This window comes from Anser brachyrhynchus (genome assembly GCF_964034855.1).
Source record: "Anser brachyrhynchus genome assembly, chromosome: 7".
In the NCBI taxonomy this organism is placed as follows: domain Eukaryota; kingdom Metazoa; phylum Chordata; class Aves; order Anseriformes; family Anatidae; genus Anser; species Anser brachyrhynchus.
Window position 1 is genome coordinate 21,968,160 of NC_137701.1, and position 22,977 is coordinate 21,991,136.

Genomic DNA, 22,977 nt, shown 5'->3' on the forward strand with positions numbered 1-22,977 from the left:
AATTTTCTAATTAGAGTGGGTAGTTTTTCTCTGGATTCTTATCTGAGTCTTCTTCCTGTTGACACTTGTCTTCAAACTAAACCTGGTATATACTGCACCTTCTCTAGGAACAAAATGGCAGAATGATTCACCTTCTCATTCTCAGGATTTTGAGAATGATTAAATACATTAGGGAAAAAGTTACCCCCTGGGAGTGGCGTGTATACACAATGTATTCACTGTAATCTAGAAAGCTTCCAATATGAAGAGGTTCGGAGATAAAAAAAAAATGTTGGCGCAAGTCAATCATCTCACTCATCTTCCAGCTTTAACTTGTTCAACATAAACACATTTTGTTGCAGGGACTAGCCAGACAAAATGGTGGTGACTTGAAATTAGTGTACTGAATTTATGACAATAAAAGCAATTTCACTATGGTGATACAGTGTCTTTTTAATAAACTACTACAACTGTCCTTGCCATGTAGAAGGACAGAGCAGGATATTCAATATCATATAATATTTTTTAGATGTTTCAAAATGACAGTTTGTACGAAAAACACATGTAAGAATATTACTTTGCCATGAGCTACAAAAAATGGCAAACATCCTCCAAAACAACAAGAACTGTTTTTTAGAGTAATCTGACAAGCTAAATGACAGTAGGCTTACTAATTTAGGATGTCTGGAAGGAGAAGAGATGAGATTTCCAATATCTTACTGATATGAGAACAGACAAAATATACAGACTTTTTTTTTAGGTTCCCTATATGCTGTTTTAGGACCACCAAAAGGATTTTCTGCCTCAGACAACACCAAATTATTATCTTGGCTGGCGGGAAACAACCTGTAAATTATGGTTGTATCTGACACACATGGAAGAAAAGCCATCAGATTGTATCATATGTGAAAAATGATTTCTCAGTTGCCTTGGTCAAGTAACTAAAAGTTTAGACATATCATCTTTTAATTTGAGGAATGATGAAACCAGCAGTGACAGGAACAAAACTGCAAGTTTCTAAAAGTAGATATATTGAATTGAGAGGTAGGTCATTTGCCAGCCACCCCTGTAGATAAAATAAAAAGGAAGACAAAAAAGTTTGCTTTGGATCACAAAGCCAGAGACTGCAGCACAAGATTTTGTATTCTAAGACATCTACCCTCTGCCTGTACACCTCTGGAGACACCAAAGAAAGTCTTAAAATTTCAGCACACTCCAGCAGTTCAAGTTCTGGAGGGAGAGAGAGACTGCAGAGAGTTGTCTTTATACAGCTGACATCTGTAGCCTCGAACACCATTCATAAAGTAGGCCTCTATCACAGAACAGTGCCCCCAGGCATCTGCTGTTTAATAACTGCCCTTCAGAGGGAATGGGCAATCTTCCATAAGGATGGATTATGCATTTTACAGTCCTCATAGGAAACCACTCCAAAAAATAGGTACTAGAACAATTAAATCATCTCCGCTGGTGTCATCACCACTGGGTAAAACTATCAAACACGTTCTCTCTCATCCTGAACCTTTCATTCTTTGCCAAATGATGAGGCAGCTTTGGTGGGAGGGGAGGACGTTGCTTCCTCTGCTCCCTGGGTGAGGTTTGCTGGTGAGGACACCCTCACGCAGACTTAGGCGGCGGGGCTGGCTGTGTGCAGCTGCAGCATGAGGTCAGAGATGAGACCTGGATGTAGCAAAGCCATCTCTGCACTCCCTTCCTCTCATCTCCCTCCCACAGGCTGTATCTCACCAAGCCAAAATGTGCCAGCGCCACAGGAGCAAAGTGACGGGGGACGGGGTCTCTGCTAGTCCTTCCCACCCGAGAAATCCCACTGCACCCAGGGGGAAATGGAGGTGTGGATGGGGGGGCGTTCAGAGAGCCGAGCACCAATCTTTAAGTCTCTGAAAACCTGTGCGCAGAAGTGAAGTTACTTTATCAGTACTTTTCAGAAGTTGTTTAGCTGTAACTTTTTCTGATACATGCAGAAAAGTAATATAGCAAGGCATTTCAATTCTGCCTTTCTTTTCCATTTGGCAGTTGATCTCGAGTGCCTGCATAGCCTATTAAATTCATTTTGTTATAGCTTTACTATTGACATTTGAGATTAAATGCCAGGGAATGAAAGAAAAAAAAATTAGCACTATGACTTTGTGTTTCAATACAACTTTGTCAAGACCACAAGACTGTAACAACATGCTGTAGTTTGTTATTTCAATCATTTCTTTCTTCCTAGGAAAAATACTTTTGATTAGCACATCTACTATCCCTTTATTACATGTTTTATACAAAATTTGGCCATCTAAATGCAACTGAATTTAATGGGAGTGTGATTGCCTGGCGGTGTCTCGTTTCCAATTGCAGTGCTTGCATATCCCCTCTCATCCAACAAGCTATGAAGCAGGATACCCATTCCATGGAAGCAGTGGTGAATGCTGGTGCCACCACACTGCCCAGCTTGGCTCCAAAGTGCAATGCAGTGGAGAAGAGAGTAAGCACGTTAAGGATAACCGTGTTGAGTTCCCCTCCATCTTTAATTGCAATGGCTGGTCAGTGTAGCAGTTTTAGCACAACAATTGTGACCAGGTTTCAGAAGTCAATAATGACTTTAGCTGCTACAGGTTTAGGGTAGCAGCAACGTGAACACAGGTAGTGTTATGTTTTGGCATGCTTCCATGAAGCCAAACGTTCCTGTCCTGTGTCTCACTTCTAGAAGTGATAGAGCACACATACGTGCAGTTAAACTTTTTCAGGGGGTTTCACAGTCTGGGAAAATCCTAAACTTTCAAGGGCAATGAATGGTACAAGAGATGCTCAGTGAGGTGTTTATATTAATTGTGACTGCATGCAGCCTAATAATACACTTTCTGCGCTCCTGCCTGATGGACGCTTTTTCTTGATGTCCAGTGGATATTAAGTAATTTAATGATCTGATGAGCAAGAGCAAGGTGATTGCAGAAGTACTCTCAGCCAGCTAACACTGGGTATGCAGCTTATTTGCTGCTCTGCATTCTGTCAGGCATCATATCTGGGAGGAGTTCTTAGATTTACAATAGACGCCTGGTAATATCACCTGGAGTTTTCTTCATCTGCCCTTAACAGATGCATCTTGAATTGAGTGTTATAGCACAGACTTTGCCCAAACAATGCAGCTGTTTGTATCTTGGTGCACAGGAAAAGACCTTCAGGGAACAAAACTAGCCCAGGTATCTCATTGCTGAGATCCGCTAGATGGACTCGGAGTTTGCATGCAGCTTAGAGTGCAGTGCTTACTCAGAGGCTAATGAAAGGGTTTTTGGCGAGGACCGTGGCTGTCTTTCTTCTTGATTTTGTGAGATTTTTTTGATTGCAGTCTGTCTGGACCTCGCTGTGTAAATAGCATTTACGCAACCAATGTTGTCAGAGGTTAGCTGAGGAGAGATTCTTCCTTTCTGCTGCTGGTTCTTCTCTCAGCTCTAAGATCATGTGCACATATGGATACAGTTCCAAGATACAGCCTTGACATTTAAAGATATAAATGAGTTGCGTCTCAAACTTCTTGTGCTGCTGGCATGCTATCATCTCTGTTTTCTCTCTACTGGGATGAGTCTTTGGATGTTTGCAAGCTCTGGGTTGCTTAGTGTCCTCCTTAAGGGCACACAGAATAGTATTAAATACTTCTGAATTGTCTGCACAGTAAGTTTCTAGTATGTTTTCAGGCCTGCTATGATATTAGTTATTTTTGTCAGCATGTGTTTTGAATTGAGCCTGGTCTGGTATGTTAGATATAGTCCTAAGAAATACAGCTTTTTACTACGGCCCCTGTGTTGCCTCATGGAAGGCTAGTTAACCACTGGACATCTGCAGCTCCCTACCAGCAGTGACTGCGAGGCCACAGACTCCAAATGTGAGAAGTGCAGCCTGTCTTCTCTGGAAAGGCTAATTTACCAAAGTCCTTTGAAAGTCCTGTCGATGCCTGGTTTTCTGCCTCCTGTGCCTATAATTGGCCTGGGCAGTGCATGCCTGTTTGTATCCCACAACACACAATGCTTTATTTCTCTGGTAAAAGTTATGCTGTTTAACTGATAAATGGTTCGATACTGACAGACTAGATTTAGCAGTGGCAGCTCTTGGATTTTAAGAAGATGCAGAACACTGACTTTGTGAATGTAGCATCTGGCTATTCCAATTTTAACATATGATCCATTTAAAGAGCCACTCAGGCTTCTGGGATTTCAAATACCAGATGGGAATTTTATATTCCTTGTATATGGTATCGTATCTTGTAAATATTAAAATAAGCAGTGGCTAAGTCAAAGAGGACCCGCACTTTTCAACTCGCCATTGACTATACATTCTTTTACATTACTACCTAATGGTCATTGTCACCTCTGTCCCATCACCATGTCCAGCATGTCTGCCTGTTGCTGCTATAAAATATTTTTTTAGAAGCAAGATGCTGTCTTCTTAATTTATTGGCACTATGGTAGCAGCTAAACTTTACAACAAATGGTAGCAAGGAACTGGACTGCACCTAGGTCAAGATTCTCATGTCCTCAGGCATTTTAATATGAACACCATTATTTTCAAAGTAAATAAGACCTTTAGAGTCCTTACTCTGCATTAGAAAAAGATCGATGTTAAAATTAAGCAGACCTCAAACCACAAACAAAATTGTAGAAATCCTGATGGTGGACTTCTGATGCTCCTGCATACAAGTCCACTCTGTTTTGTGCTTTGCTATCTGTCGTGATTTACTTGCAGCACATAAATGAGAGAAAGTAGTCAAAATAAAGTCACAATCAAATTCTCCCAAATGTCAATTAAGCTAGAGCAGCCACTGCACATACAGCTTTGTATCCTTTGTATCAACTGCTACATCTAGTCTGCACTGGGAAGGAAAATAGTCTGTTTCTGATGAAATGACTCTATAAGATGGATGGTGTTAGTAATGGAGATGTTGAGGCAGATGTAAAAGTAGATGTCTAGAGTCTAATATAACTCATTAGATAGTTGTAATAGCTGTTGATCAGTGCAACTTTCATTTGGGGGGGGGCTTTAGCTAAAAATCTGCATCTGATTTAATGAGGATATTGTTTAAAGTGATGGAAAAAATAATGATTGGAATTTAGAAAGGAATGGAACCCCAGCAGCCATGTAAATTCAGATCTGAATATCTTTAGATGTGAAAGTTTTTTTTTTTTTTTTTAAATTACATTTTTAAGGTTTGAAATACTTAAATATATCTTATTTTTGATTTCTGCGTGTGACTAGGAATGTAAGCACTGAATATCTGGAGAAAGAGTGTCTGTTCACTTGAGATTTACAGCTCACTATTGCAGTCTCAAAAATTAAAATGCTCATCTGAACTCTAAACCTTTAAATATTTGCTTTTGTTTTCTAATAGATGGGGACATTCCTTTGAAAATACCAAATCACACAAGCTGCCTAACTAGACCTGAATTGCCTGTATAATGAACAGTAATCTAGGAGAACTGTCTGACTGTAATCCCTGTTTCTCATGATAAATATTCCGTATAGTCATTAAGTTATTGTAGTATGATACAGTTAAGCAATTAAAAATAAAACCCTTGTTATCTGACATTTTCAAATTGTGGTTTTGATGGACAATATGAAAACAGGAATAGTGAAAGAAATTTTATATTCCTCCCATTTCACTGACCTTCATCTTTATTTCTAAGTCTTCTGCTCAAATATCAAAAGATCTAATGTAATAAAGGATGACAGGAAGCACATCTGACAAAACTCTCTCTTAAGTCTTGTTGAATAAAACATTCACTGCAAATGCTTCTTAGTGCCAGCAGGTTAGCATTAAAAGTGTAATGATTTTAAAGCAAGCCTAAACACCTCTCAGACAAATGACAGCTCTAGATTTTAAAATTAAGATCTGAGATAAAGTTACAGCTGAAGTTATCAAAAGAAATGTACCCAGCAGTTGTCTAATGCACACTCTCATGACAATGCTATTTGTCTATCAGAAAATCACCCGCGTCGGTGATCTAACACTGATGATGCTGGCACACACTGTGTAAAGCTGAAGGTCTGATCATATTGTCAGTCACATCGCCGGGGTTCCTGCCCTTCCATTTTATACAAAAAGTTCTCTTTCCAAATTTCTCTAGCACTGTTGGAGGGACTGTCTTTTCTGAACTTGGAACAAACAGTTGCTTCCAATCACTTGAAAAAAAAAAAAAAAAAAGCAAAACAGAAAAAAACAGCCCATAAAATCTACTTTATTTTGCTTGTTTGTTTTCAGTTATAACCATGCTAAGTATTGAAAATAATGAAGTCTTATATTTTAGCAAAGCTGTTCTGGACAATGTTCTCAAAACCACACATACACGTCGAAGCCTAATGGAAGAACATAAATTGCAGGCAGTTATTTGGAAATATCAGTGCTCGCTTCCTCTGTGAGGTGTGGGTACCAGGTTTGTAAAACTGTGGACTCAGTACAAGTGGAAGCTGACCTCAGTTGTGAGCTAGTCAGCGCATTTATACTTGTGTGTGCACGTGCACATAGGATACAAAGTCCTTTGCACAACTTTTCTAGCATTCTCCAGCCTCCCAAAAGCCGCAACACCAGGGCACATTGTCTCCTTCAGCCTCTGGTGTTACGGCTACAGAATCCTTTGTCTGTGTTTTATGTAATATGTTAGATTGCTTTAGATTGCTGTGAATATTTTTCCAAACTGAATGGAGGAATACAGATTTTTTTATGCTATCTCCAAGCACTTACAATGCAGGACTGTGATACAGGCTCCTTGCCATTGTTTGTTGCTCAGGCAGCATTCTCAAACAAGGAGGATCAGGGTCACTGGGATGAGAATGAAGGTTTCTGCGTCACCTTGCTTGCTTCAGGTTTCTCTTGGAAAAGTTGTCTTTCAGGGTATTATTTTTCCTCCAGTTTTCTAAAAGGCATATCAATTAAACTTGGAAATTTGAATGTAGACTTCAAATATCTATGTTTAAAAATGTTAAGTCAAATTCAGTTGAGCAACTCTGACCCAAAGTGTTTTTTGTTTGATGATATCAAAGGTTCAAAATAAAATAAGCAGAACATTGCTTAAGTTGATAGATTTAGATTTAGAATTCTTTTAAAACTTCAAAAGAAAATGTGTCATTTTACTCTTAAAAGCTCTGGTGTCAGGTAATTATCTTAAAGTTGGGCTATTTCTTATTCAAAGACATTTCTGGTCTCATTATCCTTATGCAGACACAACTCCCATTGGAATCATTCTGAACTCTACTTCTGTGACTAGTGGGGGTTTGAAAGAGATGCTGAGATTTCCAGGAAGCTCATTGTTCCATTTCTTATGCTTTGCTCTGTCTTCCATTCCACTCCTCCTTTATTGTGGCAGACCTACTGCCCAGCTTTCTTTTGTTCCTAAAATCTATTCGTTCTTTTTAAGAGAACAAAACTAGAGGGGGGAAAAATCTCCGTATCAAAGGCAGTGAATATTTGTGACTCAGGGAAGGCTTCCTTTAAAAAGTTCCTTGAAAAAACTGCAATAAAATAAAACTGAAAATATATTTTGGGTGGCTTGCGGTGTACAAATCTCTGCATTTTGACCCAATCTGTTTCAAGTAAGTCTGTTAACAAGAATGTAATTCGTTTGATATTTACGTTGGTATAAGACAGCAGGGAAGTTAACTAGATGCTGAGTCTATTCAAATTATAATTTCTCCTCGCAGTAGATCATACAGCGAAATCATTTTTCCAGAGATTTCTCTCCCTGCCTCCTACCAACCCACTGTTTCTTGCCACTGTCATCATCAGAAACTTCTTACAGACCACAGTTTACCAAATAAACCAGACATTAGCCATTAAATAGATGCAAAACCACTACAAGAAGTGCTTCCTATCATGAAGAATCCCTGGCTCATATACACATGATTTCCATGGTGAAATACACTTCATCCAGTACATTAGAGGTCCCTGTGACAACTCTTTAGAGAAAATGAAAGAACCCTTTTCACAGAGTTAATTTGTTCAATTATGTGAGAAAAGACAAGACTGAATAGTTATTAGAATATAGATTAATCTCTAACCTCGTCCTTCCATGGAAGATGAGCCTAGAAAACCAATTTCTCAGCATTCTTAGATACAAATCATGTACTCAATAGATACATTTAAAAAATTTTTCAAGGCATGTTGCAGTTTTCTCCGTTAGACACCTTCAGTGTTGCAAAGACAATAATTAATTGCTTATCTGTTGAGCTTATCCCACAGGAGCTAATCATCTTCCTTTTTGCTGACATTCCCTTCTTCTCCAAAGGTGCTTTTTTCTTTCAAAATTTTTAAGTGATTACCATAATTAATTTAAAGATAGAGATTTGTTTGCAAGCTGTCCTTAGCCTGAAGTCTGTGGTTTCTTTTTCAGGCCTTGCTGGTGTTGCATACCTAAAACCATGTCTGTTTTATTGTCTGCTATTTAATACCCTCTCACAAATGTGTTACCTCTCCCTACAAACAGAAGCTTACTTAGAAAGTTCATTAACTAGTTCTCATTATCCTTCCTACCTTAAATATTTTTATCCCCATTTCTTGTGTTATGTAACTTGCTTTGCTTTGCACTGCAGGTTGGTTTTGTTTGTTTGTTTTCATTAGTCTAAGCTTTCCAGTTCAGGGATATAACCTGATTTAATAGGATCTCATTTTATGCAGTACTGACAGGATATAAAAAACAGAAATAATTGTCCATGAATGCTTATTAGTGCAAGTATATCTTGACTGGTTATTTAGAGCATTTTATTTCAAATTTCTCATTTTGATCCAAAATTTCTCTCCATATTAGACACTTACTTATTCAGCTTGTGAAGTGAAGCACTGAAAGTTTTGACGCTGCCAGTGGGTCAAGGAGAGATGCGTCACCAGCTAAAAGCCAGACTGATCATTTTTAGTTGCTACTGGCTACTAATTTGATGAACCTCACGTAGGAAAGAAGTAATAGGACATTTGTTTAATGTCGCCTAGCTTGCAGATGTCCTCTCCATGTATGAACAGAGAACTGACATTTCTGTTGTCAAGCTTAAGCTTAGAATCTCAAATTTGTGGTAGTTTGATACAAATGATCGTGTGAACTTTACGAAGATGATGAAAGAGAAAAAAAGTTCTACCCTTCACCAGAACATTAATGACAGACCAGATGACACGTCTTTCATAGAAAAAATAAGATTAAGCACTTTGAAAGCCAAGGCATTTCAATAGAAGTGAAATTGAGCTTTTCAGAACAGACTATCCAATCACCTCACATAGCAAGCAAATCACTCTGCTGAGTGATTTTATAATGCGGAATGTTTTTGGAGTGCTATTGCAAACTTTGTGTCATCCTCAAGTACAAACCACCATACACTTGCTATAGAAATGACCCTATTAGGGACAGCTGTACAACATAGACTGTCAAATAAAGCAGTACAAATTCTATGCAGTAGCTGTGCTTTTTAAACCTTTCAATTTCATGAAATATACTTCTCTAATGATGCTCATGTTGTTATTCCAATAATAGATTACATCCAATCACTTGAGGATTTTAAAGCTAGTCTGGAAAAGCATCGGGAATTGTAATTTATCATGCATTTGCAGTCAGCTGTACTAAGTGAGCTGACAGGCTTTTCCTCCTTCTACAGTCTTTTGGGTCACTTTTACCATTTAGCCACAAACTTGGAAAGAGAGATGCCAGGCAGTTCTGTGCTCTTCTCACAAGCGTGCCGGTGATGATTGCACTCTCTGACAGTAGCTACTGTCCTCCAGTTCAGGGACAGGCAGTTTTGAAGTGTGGGGAGAAAGGAGGCTATGGGTATGTTGTTAATTGTTTTTACTTTAGAGCTTGTTAGTAAGAAAGTGTCATTGCTTGTCAGAAAATAGCTATGTCTTTTTTTTGAGGGGTGGTGATAGTAAGAGGGGGAGTATTGGGAAGTGAAGGTTGCAATCCTTGGAGAGTTATAGAAGCTTTAGGGCAATGTGTGTCATTTTTTGAGGGTATATTCCTCAAAGAAACCTGGGCTTCCTCTGATTCCTCCTCATGGCCAGCCACAGCCATGTGGCTCTAACGCACAGTGTGTACAGGGAAAGCTTATGTCTGCCAGCAAAAGGCTCTTTTGCCTTCACCAGCTGAGGCTGTGCCTGTCAGTTGACTCACCCTTACTGTGACCCGCTTTATTCCTCTGATTCTGTGTGAGGAAAATGGGCCTAAATTCTTCCAGTATTATCTAAAGCATTTTGAATGATTGTTTCCCATTATTATTGGAGCCTTACTTATCAGCTCTTCATAATCCTCTACAAACATGGTTTAATAGAAAGCATAGGGAAGAGAACAAAGCAATCTAAATCTCCGTGTGGCTTTGCATCAGTGTGTAGTATAGGCAAAGGACAAATCCCCCAAAGCTGCGGATGCCCAGTCGCAGGGCTGACGTGCCGTGAGGACAGCACCATGCTTTCTCAGGGCTGGGCGACCAGGGGGTGAAGTGGATGCAGGCACAGGCATGCCCTCAGGGCGTGGGCTGGGGCCTTGCTGCCCGTAGGGTCTGAAGGTCGATGGCAGGCCTACCAGCTGCAGCAGCGAGCGGCTGACTGAGGTGGTTTGGCACACAGCAGCCATTTGTTGCACTGGCAGAGACCCCGGACATTGTGGCCTTGTCTGCGTGCTTGAGTGAAGCAGTTTTAAAATGATCTTTATTTGCTACTGCAAACGGACAGAGGGGGTAATTGCCTTTGAACGTGATTCTCACTCCCAGGGCTGCCGAAGCTGTGGGAAGGGAAGGGGAGTGAGGATGTGAAAATTCAAGCTCTAAAGATTCCCTGCAGAGCCTGAAGCAGTTTTATCCTTTCACTGGAGCTGGAGCAAGCTTTATTTTCAGTCATTATTTAGTGTCCTAGCATTTGCTTTGAAACACTGCTTTGTGGGAAGGTTATATAGCATGGCTCTGTATGTTCTCTCTCCATAAGAAATGTTTCCAAAAAAGGCCCTTAAATTTCCCTTTACATCACTTGATTTAAATTAAACAGTGTAACCACGACATGCCGTAACCATCCTCTAACCTAAAGCACAGCAGTATGGTAGTTTATTATTATTTTTCATTAACTTGATAGTTTGCAGTACCAAATGGAAATGTTTACAAATGAGACACAGTAAAGCAGAACGCAGTTATAAGCAATGTACTTTTACTGCTCCTTTGAACAAATTTATCTTTATGCTCTAATACAATAGGATCAGCCTTGACCTCTCACTTCCAAATGTTGTCATTGTATCATAAATAGTGAATATAATGTTCTATATACATGCCATAACTGCAGTTAGACTTGTTCTCATGCTGCCTTGTTTCACTGAAGTCAATGAGGTTACATGGTTAACTGAGAGCAAAATGTACTCTTTCCATTTAGACTAAAATGGCAAATTATAGCTCTGATTGCTTCTGGGAACACAGTGAAAGTCACAATAAAATTAAATTATAATTTATGCATTGACCTGAAATAAGAAACTTTGAGCTCTCAGGAGTTTTACAGAAAATTGCAACTACTAGTGTTGAAATTTTGGGCCTGTTTCTTCATTGCATCTTCACCACCTCATTACAGCTCATTACAGAACTTGAGATCTGATACTACTTTTCATACAAGAGGAAAGCATTTTTTTTTTGTCAAATGAACAAAGTAAAGTGTGTGGGACTCATTTTTACCAGAGAATTAAAAAAAAAAAAGGTGAAGAGGAAAATTACTTTTGTAATACTTTTTTTTTTTAAGCAAAACTAACATTTCATAGTAAAATACCAGAACAATGACATTATCATCATCACCATCACTACCTTAACTCTGAATGAAGATGATCCTTATTTACACAAGTTAGTATGTAACATACAAGCTAGCTGCCTTAGATGAACATATAGGATTTTTTTTTTTTTTTTAATGTTCATTCTATGGTAATACAGTATGACCTCACAGAAAAAAATGGAAGACTATTTCCTCAGATTTTAACACCTTATCTGAGTGTTATAAATAATATTTCCTCAGATTTTAACACCTTATCTGAGTGTTATAAATAACCTACATGTAAGTTTTAAAGCCCAGCTTCTGAGGAATTTATTTTTTTTTATTATTTTATTTTTTATTTTTTTTAAAGTACAGAGTGACAGCAGCAGTTGTGGTTTATCAGGCACTCAGAAGAATGGACTAGTTTCTTAGCCTCACTGGACCTGTCTGCCCTGGGCCACAGCTGGATCCCAAACTATCACTGAATTTTTAATTTAATTGGGCAAGTGCTGCATCCCTCACCAGGACAGTGGACAAACATCTTTATGATAAAGTGAAGCATCCAGTCTCTAAGAAGTGGTGCTTGGCAGTAGTATGGAGCTGTGCAGCCTCTAAGGGACAGGCAATGCTCTGGGGCACATGTGGGGTATAGCAAGTGGGAGACGTGGTGAGATGATGATTTTGTGCAGATCTCAGAAACTCAGAGGATTTGGTCTAAGACATAAATTAGGGTAAAACAAACTGAGAGGAAGATGGATTGATGTTGTGTGGAAAGTCACTGGTATAAATATTGATTCTGAATAGGAAGGCATGATTATCTCCATCTGTTCAGCTTTATGTAGTAAAAAAACCCACAATAATCTGGTTTTAGGTATCAGTATATTTCTGCAGAAGTGGATATTATGCATAGAAAAACTTTGGACAGAGAATCTACACTGAGTTACCCCTCCATGAGCAACTATGGCTCGTATCACACTGATGGACCTGTCAGTGAGTAGGTGCATTGCATTGCCCCAAGTTTTGCATACACAAAAAGTGGAACACAGAACCCCTTGGCTCTGATCACTTTCTACTGTACACAGAAGCTGTATGGGCCTTTCTGAATGCATGCTAAATACACATTTTTATTCTGGCAACTTCCTTTCTTCCAGAGAGTCATAGAGCTACTAAATGCCCCCAGCTACTTCTCTGCTTCTCACCTCACAGAGAGCAAATGTAGTCTGGTTAAACGGATCAAAAGGAAAATGGAGCTTGGCCACAAGAAAAACAAGTTCTATAATTGATTGGGTCAAGAGGAGCTCAGGGACACCTGCTTAGATGAAAACAGTACGACATTCACAAAAGAGACAGGAAATCTGATCTAACACTGCTAAAACAACTCAGGAGTTTAAGAGATGCAAGTTAAAATGAAGGTTAGAGTCAAGTGTGAATAGCTGAAGCTGTGGAAGGCCAACCTTTGCGTGCTAAGGGCCACCTTCATTCTCAGCCAAGTAGATAGGCCAGACCACTACATTTACCTGTGAAACCTCCTTGATGCAACCAAGTTCTGTGTTTCTCTGGCTGGCTTTCTTAGCTGACACCTCCACCCACCTGGCAGACTCAGGTCACATCAGGCTCCTGGACTATATCTTGGCCATCATTACTTGAAAAGTGTGTGAATTTGCAAGAACATGCGAAGCAACAATAAAAACAGCCTCATCCTTCTAAACATTAGAAATGCAGGAAATCATGTCTTAAAGTTGCAATTTTCAGGGAAACCTCTTACATTCTCTCAGCTGCATCTGCAAATGTAGCTGAATAATATATTCTTGACACACTAAGAGCAAGCCAGAGTGCTGCTGATGCTATAAGGAAAAATCTGAAACTGCCTGTAATGTTACCATGCCTGTAATACCAAGTATGGCCTTTATGTCCCTCCTCCCTGTACTAATGTTTTTATGATTTTGTACAAGTGCTCAGATTCAAGCCCCCAGTAGGATTCTCCTGGCAGGCAGAAATCGATGCAGCTGCCTCTTGCAGTTGCTGGTAAACAGGTAGTATTGGTCACAGGACACTGGCAGGGGAGCTGTGTGAATGGTGAGTTATACTCCCCATTTATGACCTCTTGGGAGAACCACAGACATCTGGAACAAATTAGAGCAAATGGCTTTAATGAGTTCAAGACATAGAGTAGAAAGTCAGTGCCCACCAAACAGTGGTATAGCTGGAGGGAAACCTCAGTGATGTCAGTTCCCAAGGTGTCAGCAGCCTCAGCTTTCATCTAAACGATAGCTGCTTTGCACAGTAGTAAATTAGTAAGGCAAGGGATGGGAGAACTAGCCATAACCATCCCAGCTTGTAAACTGTGCAGGTGTGAGAGAGAGTAAAGGATTATTAGCCTGTGCCTGTTAGTTACTCACATGTGGGTGGGAAAGCGACATGATTCACTGAACCTATGGCTAACTGTGTAACACATTTGTGTGTGAATGTTTATGAATGTGCATATAGAGAGAACTGTATAAGCATATATAAATACGATTAGTTGTGTTTGAATGTTACAGTTTACCTTGAACTTTGAAATTATTTTTTTTGTTGAGCAAGCAGAAAATTCTCTTTTTTAGGATAGCATGAGATTATTACAACAGTTTTCTCAGAACAAATCTCCAGAAACCAATCTTGACCTTATTTTCCAGACTTTGGTCAAAATAAAACTGAAGCACTTGACAGCTACATTTTAAATGACAACTTTGCACAATAATTTTCCAATGAATTTTGCCTAATTGGCTATGACTATATATGTACCTTCAGGTTATTTGTGTTTTTCTGTTATCTGCGTTTTCCATTTAAGTGTTACAAACTAATAGTGTTTCATATGTTGCTCTCATCACAGAAAATTTATGCTTTATTTTTGTGAAGGTGTTAATTCTCTTACTCTCCAGGTTTTTAGTGGGCCTGCAGGAAAGAATAGTTCTGGTTTTGATTTATTTCAAAATGAGCTTGCTGAGGGCTGGATTCAATAATATAATCCATTTGTCTAAAGCACTGCAAAGGCGCATGCCAAAGCCCTGAAAATCAATTTTTGAGAGACAGAGAGAAGTTGCATAGCTGTGCAGAGGTTTTAGCAGTTCAGGACTGTGAGGATGTTTTTTTTTCTTGAACTGTTCTCTAAATGATTATAGACTTTGTTTGTTTGTTTTAATAGGATGCTATCAAGTATTTAAGGCTCTAAATATGGACCCTGTAGGCAGAAAAATGTGGAAGATGTTTATAAGCCCAAATAGGAATATGTTTCTGAATTTAAAATAAAATCAGCCCGAATAGGAATATGTTTCTGAATTTAAAATGAAATCCGATCAAAGCAGATTGGTTAGAATTTAAGATCTCTCCGATAGAGCTGGAAATAAAACCTGAACTGGGATGTGCCATTAACTTAAAATAGTTTAATGCTGTGCTTCTCTGCTGACAAAATGCAAAATAAGAATGGCATTGCTGTCAAAAAAAGTAAATCTGGAACTAAATTTAGGGATGATCTGAAAAGGCTGATAGCACAGCATGCATGCAAAGATTGAAAAAAAAAAAGGTGGTGGTGGGGGGGGAACAAAGAGATATTTTTGTCTCGGTGGCATTGCCTTGACCTCAGGCAGTGCTGCCCCCCCTCCAGCAAGGCTCCTCAGGGTGGCCTCTGCCCCCACACGGGGACCCGCCGAGGCTGAGGCCTTGCCACCCAAGCCGGTGGGAGCTGTGTGCTGGCCCGCCCGCCCGCTGGCCAATCAGAGCGCAGCAATCGGCCGTTGGGGTGTCTGTGGGAGCCCCGTGTCCGGGGAGGAGGAAGGTGCGCCTTGAGGGGTGGCGGCCATTTTAGGGGGTGAGGTGCTCTGGTGGCTTGAGGTGCTGGGGCTGTTGTGACTTTGCTTGGTCACCAGCAGAGCTAGTCCCATCTAGGCAGGTTTAATCAAATTATAGAGGTTTATAAAGGTATTCATGTGTGAAATTGTTTCCAGATTTGTGATGCAAGTTTAAGAATGAGAATGAGAGTTGGGGTCCTTTGAGTTATTCAGCCCTTTCCTCAGCCAGAGAAACTGATGTCCTGTGAGACAAATTGATCCCAGATTTGAGTAAAGCCTGACTGTGTAATCATGAAAAGTAAACAGGGAAGGTCTCATGGATAATATTATGCAAAGTACAATGAAGGAACTGAAGTACGGTTCTGATTTGCAATACAACAGGGAATATCTCAATGGTTCCTGTTTCGTTTGCTTCTGTGGAACGAAGTCTGGATGTTCTATATGTGTATTAGTTATATTCTAAATAAGCCCTTAAAATGTTAACTTTCAAGTGGATTTGCTTGAACAGAATAGACATGTTCTATTCGTTGGAAGACTTCACAATATTTGGTGATAATAAAGCTGAAAAATAATTTAAGTAGACTTTCATTAAATATGAGAGAATTAATCCGCATTTCAGGATAGATTTGCATGGTTTTGAGGAAGCTTTTGTGGTTGAAAGAAAGTGAAAAAGAAGCTCAAAAGTAAAGAATTATACAGCAGTGAGACTAGAAAGCCACTAGGAATTTAATTCTATAAATCCTGTAGGATTTACACATGGCAAGATTTCAGGTGATGAAAAGTTTTTGTTGCCCTATTGAAGTTGAGCCCCTGTAGTCACAGTGGAAGTTGGAAGTTTTACATTTTCAAATTGCATTCCTAGATCCAAACATCTTCTCTGAATGGAAATCTGTCATCATGAGTTAACCATAAATGCATGTTAGGTTATGCTGCTGTCTTCCCCACAACCTGCTCAGCTGTCTGGTATAATGCCCAGTGCTGAAGACAGGTTCCATACAACGCTACTACTTGAGAGCAGGTGAGATAATAGACTACAGTGCCATTTAAAGGCAATGAAAACTCACATTATATAGAAGGCATAGTGCAACATTTTCAAACCGTGAATTTATATGAATTTATTTTCACCCCCCAGAACAGCAAATCTGTTTCTGGGCATGTCAGATGGAGGGAGAGCACATGAGGTATGCCACCCTACACATGGCTGCATGCAAGGAGTTTTGCTTGAGAGGTGTTGAAAGACTGTTGTTGTCTCACGTGTAATAATGATACGTTGGACTTAATACATAAGTGCACATGGTATGCACTTGTCCAGGGCCTCCAGATGCCTATGACAACCCTTCAACTTGTTGAAATGTTAGTATTGCTGTGTCCTGTTGTTTGAAATGGATCTCTGTCTGTTTCATTTGTGATCCTGCAGACGGATGGATATACATGAAGCAAATGAACATTTTTAGATCAAAAGTAAACCTATTCATGCACAGTCTTAAGACTTTCGGTAGAGGGATTTTACAACTAAGGTGGGGCACCTCTTCATTCTATGTCCCTTGTATAAATAAGATGGATACCATGTAAAAGATGAAATTTAGCAATATATTTGCTAAATTACTATTTTTTTCCCATTTTTAATTTCTGAGTGATAACTTTTAGCAAATACACATTTTTAGTAGTGGTGACTGTGCTTGTAATGCTTTAAGAGGCATGAATTGTAGCATTAAATGGAATTACTTATAAATAATGAAAATTGACATTATAGTTTGCCTAAAAAGTAACTAAATGGGGAATTCATCAATATATATCATCTTAGTTGTGCCTACAGCTTGTGGAATGAATAATTTATATGATTAGTGTAGTCTCTTTCTGTGCATCATCAATAATTAGATTGTGATTTCTTAACAGTTTTCATGTTTATTTAATAAAATGTCTTTTGAGCTTTTATCTCAAGAACTGCAAATTTTCAAAAATTAAGCTGTGCTACTTAGCTGCGCTTGGTCATATAAGTAAAATCATAGTGCTTTAATTGGATAAGGTTGCAAATGTTTCTAAAACAGTTTTGTGTGTATGAATTTACTATTCTGTTTCTGTGAATACTCATACATTATTTTCAAATTTGTCTTCTATTTATGCTAACAAAACTCAAATACCTGAATATTCTAAAGAAATGCTAAAGTGTTCGGAGCAAGTCAAGTAGGTGATTTTAAAATCCAAAACACTGGTGGTACTTTGAGAAATTAAAAAGAAAAACGGCAATAAACTTAACACAGTGGACTGGGCATTTACTCAGTCATTTCCTAACTAGTATTAAAATTGAAGAAATACTGAAGATATAATAAAGAAAATGTTGACTGAAAAAAAATGAGTTACTGTAAGCCTTCTGAATTATACAGAGTTCTGAATACATTGTGGCGAAGATGAAAAATTCTCTGTTGAGTACAAGTGTGATTCTACTGCTCTCTCACCCTTCTGTTATTTTCCTTCTTTTTAGGAGAGGATTTCTTTGTATTATTTTCTGCTTCTGTAATTTATTTATTGTGTGATTTAGCAGCTGGGTCTCTGAAACAACCCTAACAAACTCGAACAACTTCATAATATGTTACCAATAATAATATATTTAACAGTTGCAGAAGTCCAATTACTTTTTTTTTTTTTTTTAAAGTTAGGAATCTTTAACTAAATTAGAGGTTAAAGGCAAAAAAAAAAGGTGTTTATAACCCAGACCCTGCAATATCGGTTATTACAGATGACTATATATATATAAGTGTATATATATATTTTTTTTTTTCCGAGGGTCCACTTTACAGTGGGTCTTGACAGCAACGAGTCTTGACAACAGCTCAAAAATGAATCTGCTGGGATGTTTTTGATCTGGAACTGTACTGAAATCACTGCAGTGTACTGATTTATGGGTAGACCTACAGATGGCTTTACTTGTACAATTTTACCCTATCTTTTAAAACCAAAACTCTTCTATCTATTTCAGAAATTACTGAGGCTTCTGCATAAATATTTCATTAGGTAAATATCTGAAATGCGGATATTCAAGGAAGCTAATATTTTATTTTACATCATTCGCTCAGGTATAATATGGACCAACAATGGGACACAATGGTCATTAACTTCCTACTTTTCCTACAAACCTCATCTAAAGGACGCAGTGAGGGAAAGATAATTCACAGCTGGGATACCTTTGATTTCCTCAGCTGCCACTTCATATCAGAAAATCTTAAGAATCAGGTGGGTTTGATTGACTATCATACTACCAGAGAGGTATATTACAATTAGGAAGCCGAGAAACAAATGCAACTGTTTGCTGGTCAATGAAGCATGAGATTAAAGGCTGATGTCCAAATGTGAGAATCCAATTAGCAAGATGATTTATGTCTGTGGTACAAAAGTAAAATGCTGCTATTTATGTTATGAATTCTAGCATAGTGGGGTTCTCTTACATGTAAATTACAGAAAGATTTATTGTGAGTAATTAAATATGTATCTGGAATAACAGTATATGGTGTTATAAAGAAATGGCTCATGAGAAATGCAGTACAGAAGTGGTGCTTGTTCTTTCACTTTCTGTTGTTTTCCACACTGAAAAATACATACCAAGGCCTCTAGTGATGTATGATATTATGAATACTGCAGTTTCGTAATTTCTGATAGGTTTGGGGATACTCTGACTCAGTAGATACACAGTAAAAAAAGGCACAGAGTAGAAAATTCAATCTGTATAAAGAATACGCAGTAGGAAGAGCCTTTTCTTATGCAGATGTTTGCAGTATGAGACTGCTGCATTTTGCAATGGTAACCAGTTTGTGGCAGCGCACCAATGCTTTGGACATTACTGTGATCTGTCTCCCAGAATTAAGCCAAATAAAGGGCAAATAGTACGTTCTTCATGATAAGTTCCTTGAGAAATAAACCTATGAAACTTAAAGATTGCTTGAGAAGAGAGATGTGATCCTGTAAGAAGAATGTTGTTAAGGGAAAAAACTTGAAGGCTATGGAGTAATTTAGAGAGAGGTTTATTTCACACTTCATTTATTTGGATAATTGGGATTTTACAAAAGGAGTTTGGGGAAATGTATTAATTTCTTTAACTTGACTAAATGTGTACAGTTTTATGATTTTTCTCACTTTATGGAATAATGCACCATTCTGATTTCCTTTTGGTGACTCCCTAGAAAGTGTTTATGACTCCTTAGGATCATAGCCAAGCTGGGCAGGTCAGAATCTAAACACGTTTGTCCACTGTCTGCATGTAATAACGCATGAGAATGGAAAAAGAGGACTGTGCTATTAGTTGTGGAGACTAGAGACCTGTTTTTGGATGACCATGAAGAAACAGAGCTGAGGGAGTATCATGGATTCACTCATCTATCCATCTTAGTAGAAACATGAGACGTATATTATGTGATACACATATGTGTAAAGAGAGGGGAAAATTGAGGATAGATGCTAGTCTTTCAAATAGTGTAGGGAATGTGCCTTTGTATGTACTTATGTGTCGGTCTGTTAAGTTGACCTGGACACCAAAAATACTGACATCAACCAGATGGGACACAAAAACCCAGTATGCATCGTGAACCCTACTGAATAGCTGTTCTTATTACTTTGAGCAGAAGACGTTAAATGTGATTAAATACCTTTCTAAATGTGACTACAGAGATTTTAAAACCATATTCGTTCGAGGTATTATGAAAAGAAGTCTGTCTAAAGGAGCAAGTAAACATATTCCATATTAAGCAGCCTCTATGCCAACTAAGCCTGGCCTTGTGATTTCTTTTTGTCATTGTTGCCTTGATCTCACAGTCATGTAATTAAGTGTTCCTAATTATCAGCTTATAAAAGGGGACTTTGAATGAAACTGTTGAGAAATTTGGATGAGGAAATAGCATAATTGTACGGTTTCATTGTTCTTTGATCTTAGCAGTGCTTGCTTCCTCCTCACAACCTATCACTGTGTGGTCACTTTCCTTCATTGCAAGATGCTGTTCTCATCTTGTCATGACATCTGCTCACAGTCTTTGTTATGGATTTCACTGCAATGTCATTCTTCCAGATGCTGCCAAAGGCTATTATTCTGGAGGAAAAGTCTCTTTTTTAAAAAAAAAAACAAAAAAAAAAACAATTCAGAAGATGCAAACATGAAAGAGAGCATTAGTGGTCGTAGTCATTTTTGAGTTCTGCTTTGCTAGATTCCTTGTTTTTATAGCATGAAACAAAACTTCATTATAGAGCATGTGGTTATTATGACCTCTCCTGACACTGTTTGCTATTTTCCAGTATTATGGCAACATTTTTCAGTGAACAGGAGCTTCCTTGAGTTATTCATAGCGTAAATACGTGACACCACAGTACTGCTCGTTCTATAAAGCTAGCAGAGAGCAAGCTCCGTTTCTTTCTCTCCTGTTACTTTCCTACCTAAAACAAACCAATTAAAAAGCCAAAACTTTGCAGTGAAAGTTTCAGATTTAGTGGTAAGTTTTTGCACCACTTTAACTCATACTGTTATAATTTAGGAAAATATACTTCTACTCAAGGGAAGAGATTGAGAAAGTGAGTGTCAGGTGGGAACTGAATACCACAATTTGCACACTGAACAGTCTCGACCTTATAGATGGCCCCTTTTCTGTTGCGGGTAGTACTTGCAGTATTCACTACAGCTTCCGAAAAAGGCATAATATAGAGAATGACCTGGTTCTTTTTTAACCCTGTCTTTCCTTTGCTTCTTTATCTCTGGTACTTCATGCTTTCAAAAACCTCCTGCCTAAACTGCAACTACAGATTTCAAAATTCCCTCTAAATAATTTCTTCTGTTAAAAAAAAAAACAGGTTGTCTTTGTATATAAGCTACATGGATACATGTCTGTGCAGAAAATTTTCTAAACTCCTACTTAAGAGGAAGACAAATGAAAAGATATTGGCGAGGAAGCATAAAACCATAGGGGACACAGAGAACAGACTTTCTGTTTTTAACCAGTCAAATTATAAAAATCTTTGAAATATGCAAAAAAAAAAAAATTTTTTTTTTCCAGAGGTTCAGTTAGTTATTTTAGACTTTCTAATGTTGCAATACCTATGTTGGAGTCCATTTTCTTAATTTCCTAAGATCTTTGCTATTTCTTGAGATGCAGGAAAAAATCAGTGCATTTTAAAATTTATATCTCCTCTCTCTCTCTCTTTTTTTTTTTTCTTAATTGAATAAATCTTCCTGACAGGTGAGGAAATAGCAATCTCCCTGCTGTGGATATAAAAGATATGCCCATCTTTGTACTGAACCTCTAGATCTTATGTATGTTATCATAATAGACTTTTACAAGTGAAACATGGAATAAAGCTTTCAGCAAATGTTTATTTTAAATGCACTGGCTTTTGAAACCTGAAGTGAGTGTAAAAGTAATGAAATGCTTTATATTCAGCTTTAACACTGGGCAGTAATAATGGAAAGGAAATATTCCTGCATTCAGCTAGGTATTTCAAATTTAGAATTATTTATGCTAGGCAGGGAAAATAAGAGCTGAAAAGGTAGTTTAGAGATAGCTATGATTTTACTAGAAGAATTTGCTTTTCAAGGTTGTTTATAGAAGATAATCTGATTTTTTTTTTTTTTTAATATTTTACAGAACAATGATGGTTTGTAATATTAATTGGGAAATTCCAACTAGTTCCAGTTCCATTGTAACTGTAGGGCCAAACTCCAAGCTCTGTGTAAAGTGTGCATCCTTCTACCAGACCATATCAGCTTTGAAAAGTCTTTAACCTCTCAAAGTAATTTCTATAAATCCCAGCATGAGTAGTTTGAACTGCTATTCCCTGGAAGTTCACAGTAATTTCTTTCATTTATTGAGATGTTTTACCACTTTTCTGTCCTGCAGGAAAGGCTTGCTCTCTTCTTAGTCTGCTTGACATCTAAAGGATGTGATATTGGACAGTTACAAATGAACCTTTGGCTTGAGGGGAGACATCAGGCTGACTGAGGTCAGTCCCATTGAACTGTATGCTACATAAAAATAGAGCTGAATTAATGTAGATTTGAGTAGCTGGACTTGTTTTACATCATTTCTGAAAACTAACATACGCATGTTTTATTTCATGGGGCTTTTACGTCTGGAAGTACACAGAATAAAATGACCTCAAGTTGCACCAGGGGAGGTTTAGGTTGGATATTAGGAAAAATGTCTTCACTGAAAGGGCCGTGAAGCATTGGAACAAGCCAGTCACTAGCCCTGGAGGTATTTAAGAGGCGTGTAAATGTGGTGCTTAGGGACATAGTTTAGTGGCAGGCTTGGCAGTGCTAGGTTAACAGTTGGACTTGATGATCTTAGAGGTCTTTTCCAACCTCAATGATTCTGTGATTCTATGAGTACCATGAAATGACAATGTCCAGTACTCAGTAAGTGTTGGAGATGCAAAACACCCATTGTTTGTGTAACTTATTAAGATCAA

The 22,977-nt window shown here is 38.2% G+C and overlaps 2 protein-coding genes across 12 annotated transcripts in view; one reads left to right on the top strand and one right to left on the bottom strand.

Annotated features, from left to right (window-relative positions):
* Positions 1 to 22,977, bottom strand: part of B3GALT1 (beta-1,3-galactosyltransferase 1) — a 160,829-nt gene that overhangs the window by 18,885 nt on the left and 118,967 nt on the right. The window contains exon 5 of one of the 10 annotated variants that reach the window (XM_080601018.1): positions 6,707 to 6,878. The exons of the other annotated variants lie outside the window; for them this stretch is intronic. The gene's annotated coding sequence lies outside the window, so the exon portion shown is untranslated. The remainder of the gene's footprint in view (positions 1 to 6,706; positions 6,879 to 22,977) is intronic. 10 annotated transcript variants of the gene reach the window in all.
* Positions 1 to 22,977, top strand: part of LOC308198518 (uncharacterized protein) — a 196,227-nt gene that overhangs the window by 10,502 nt on the left and 162,748 nt on the right. Inside the window, exon 4 of one of the 2 annotated variants that reach the window (XM_080601043.1) lies at positions 18,612 to 18,768. The exons of the other annotated variant lie outside the window; for it this stretch is intronic. Coding sequence (XP_080457169.1) covers positions 18,612 to 18,768 — 157 coding nt within the window. The remainder of the gene's footprint in view (positions 1 to 18,611; positions 18,769 to 22,977) is intronic. 2 annotated transcript variants of the gene reach the window in all.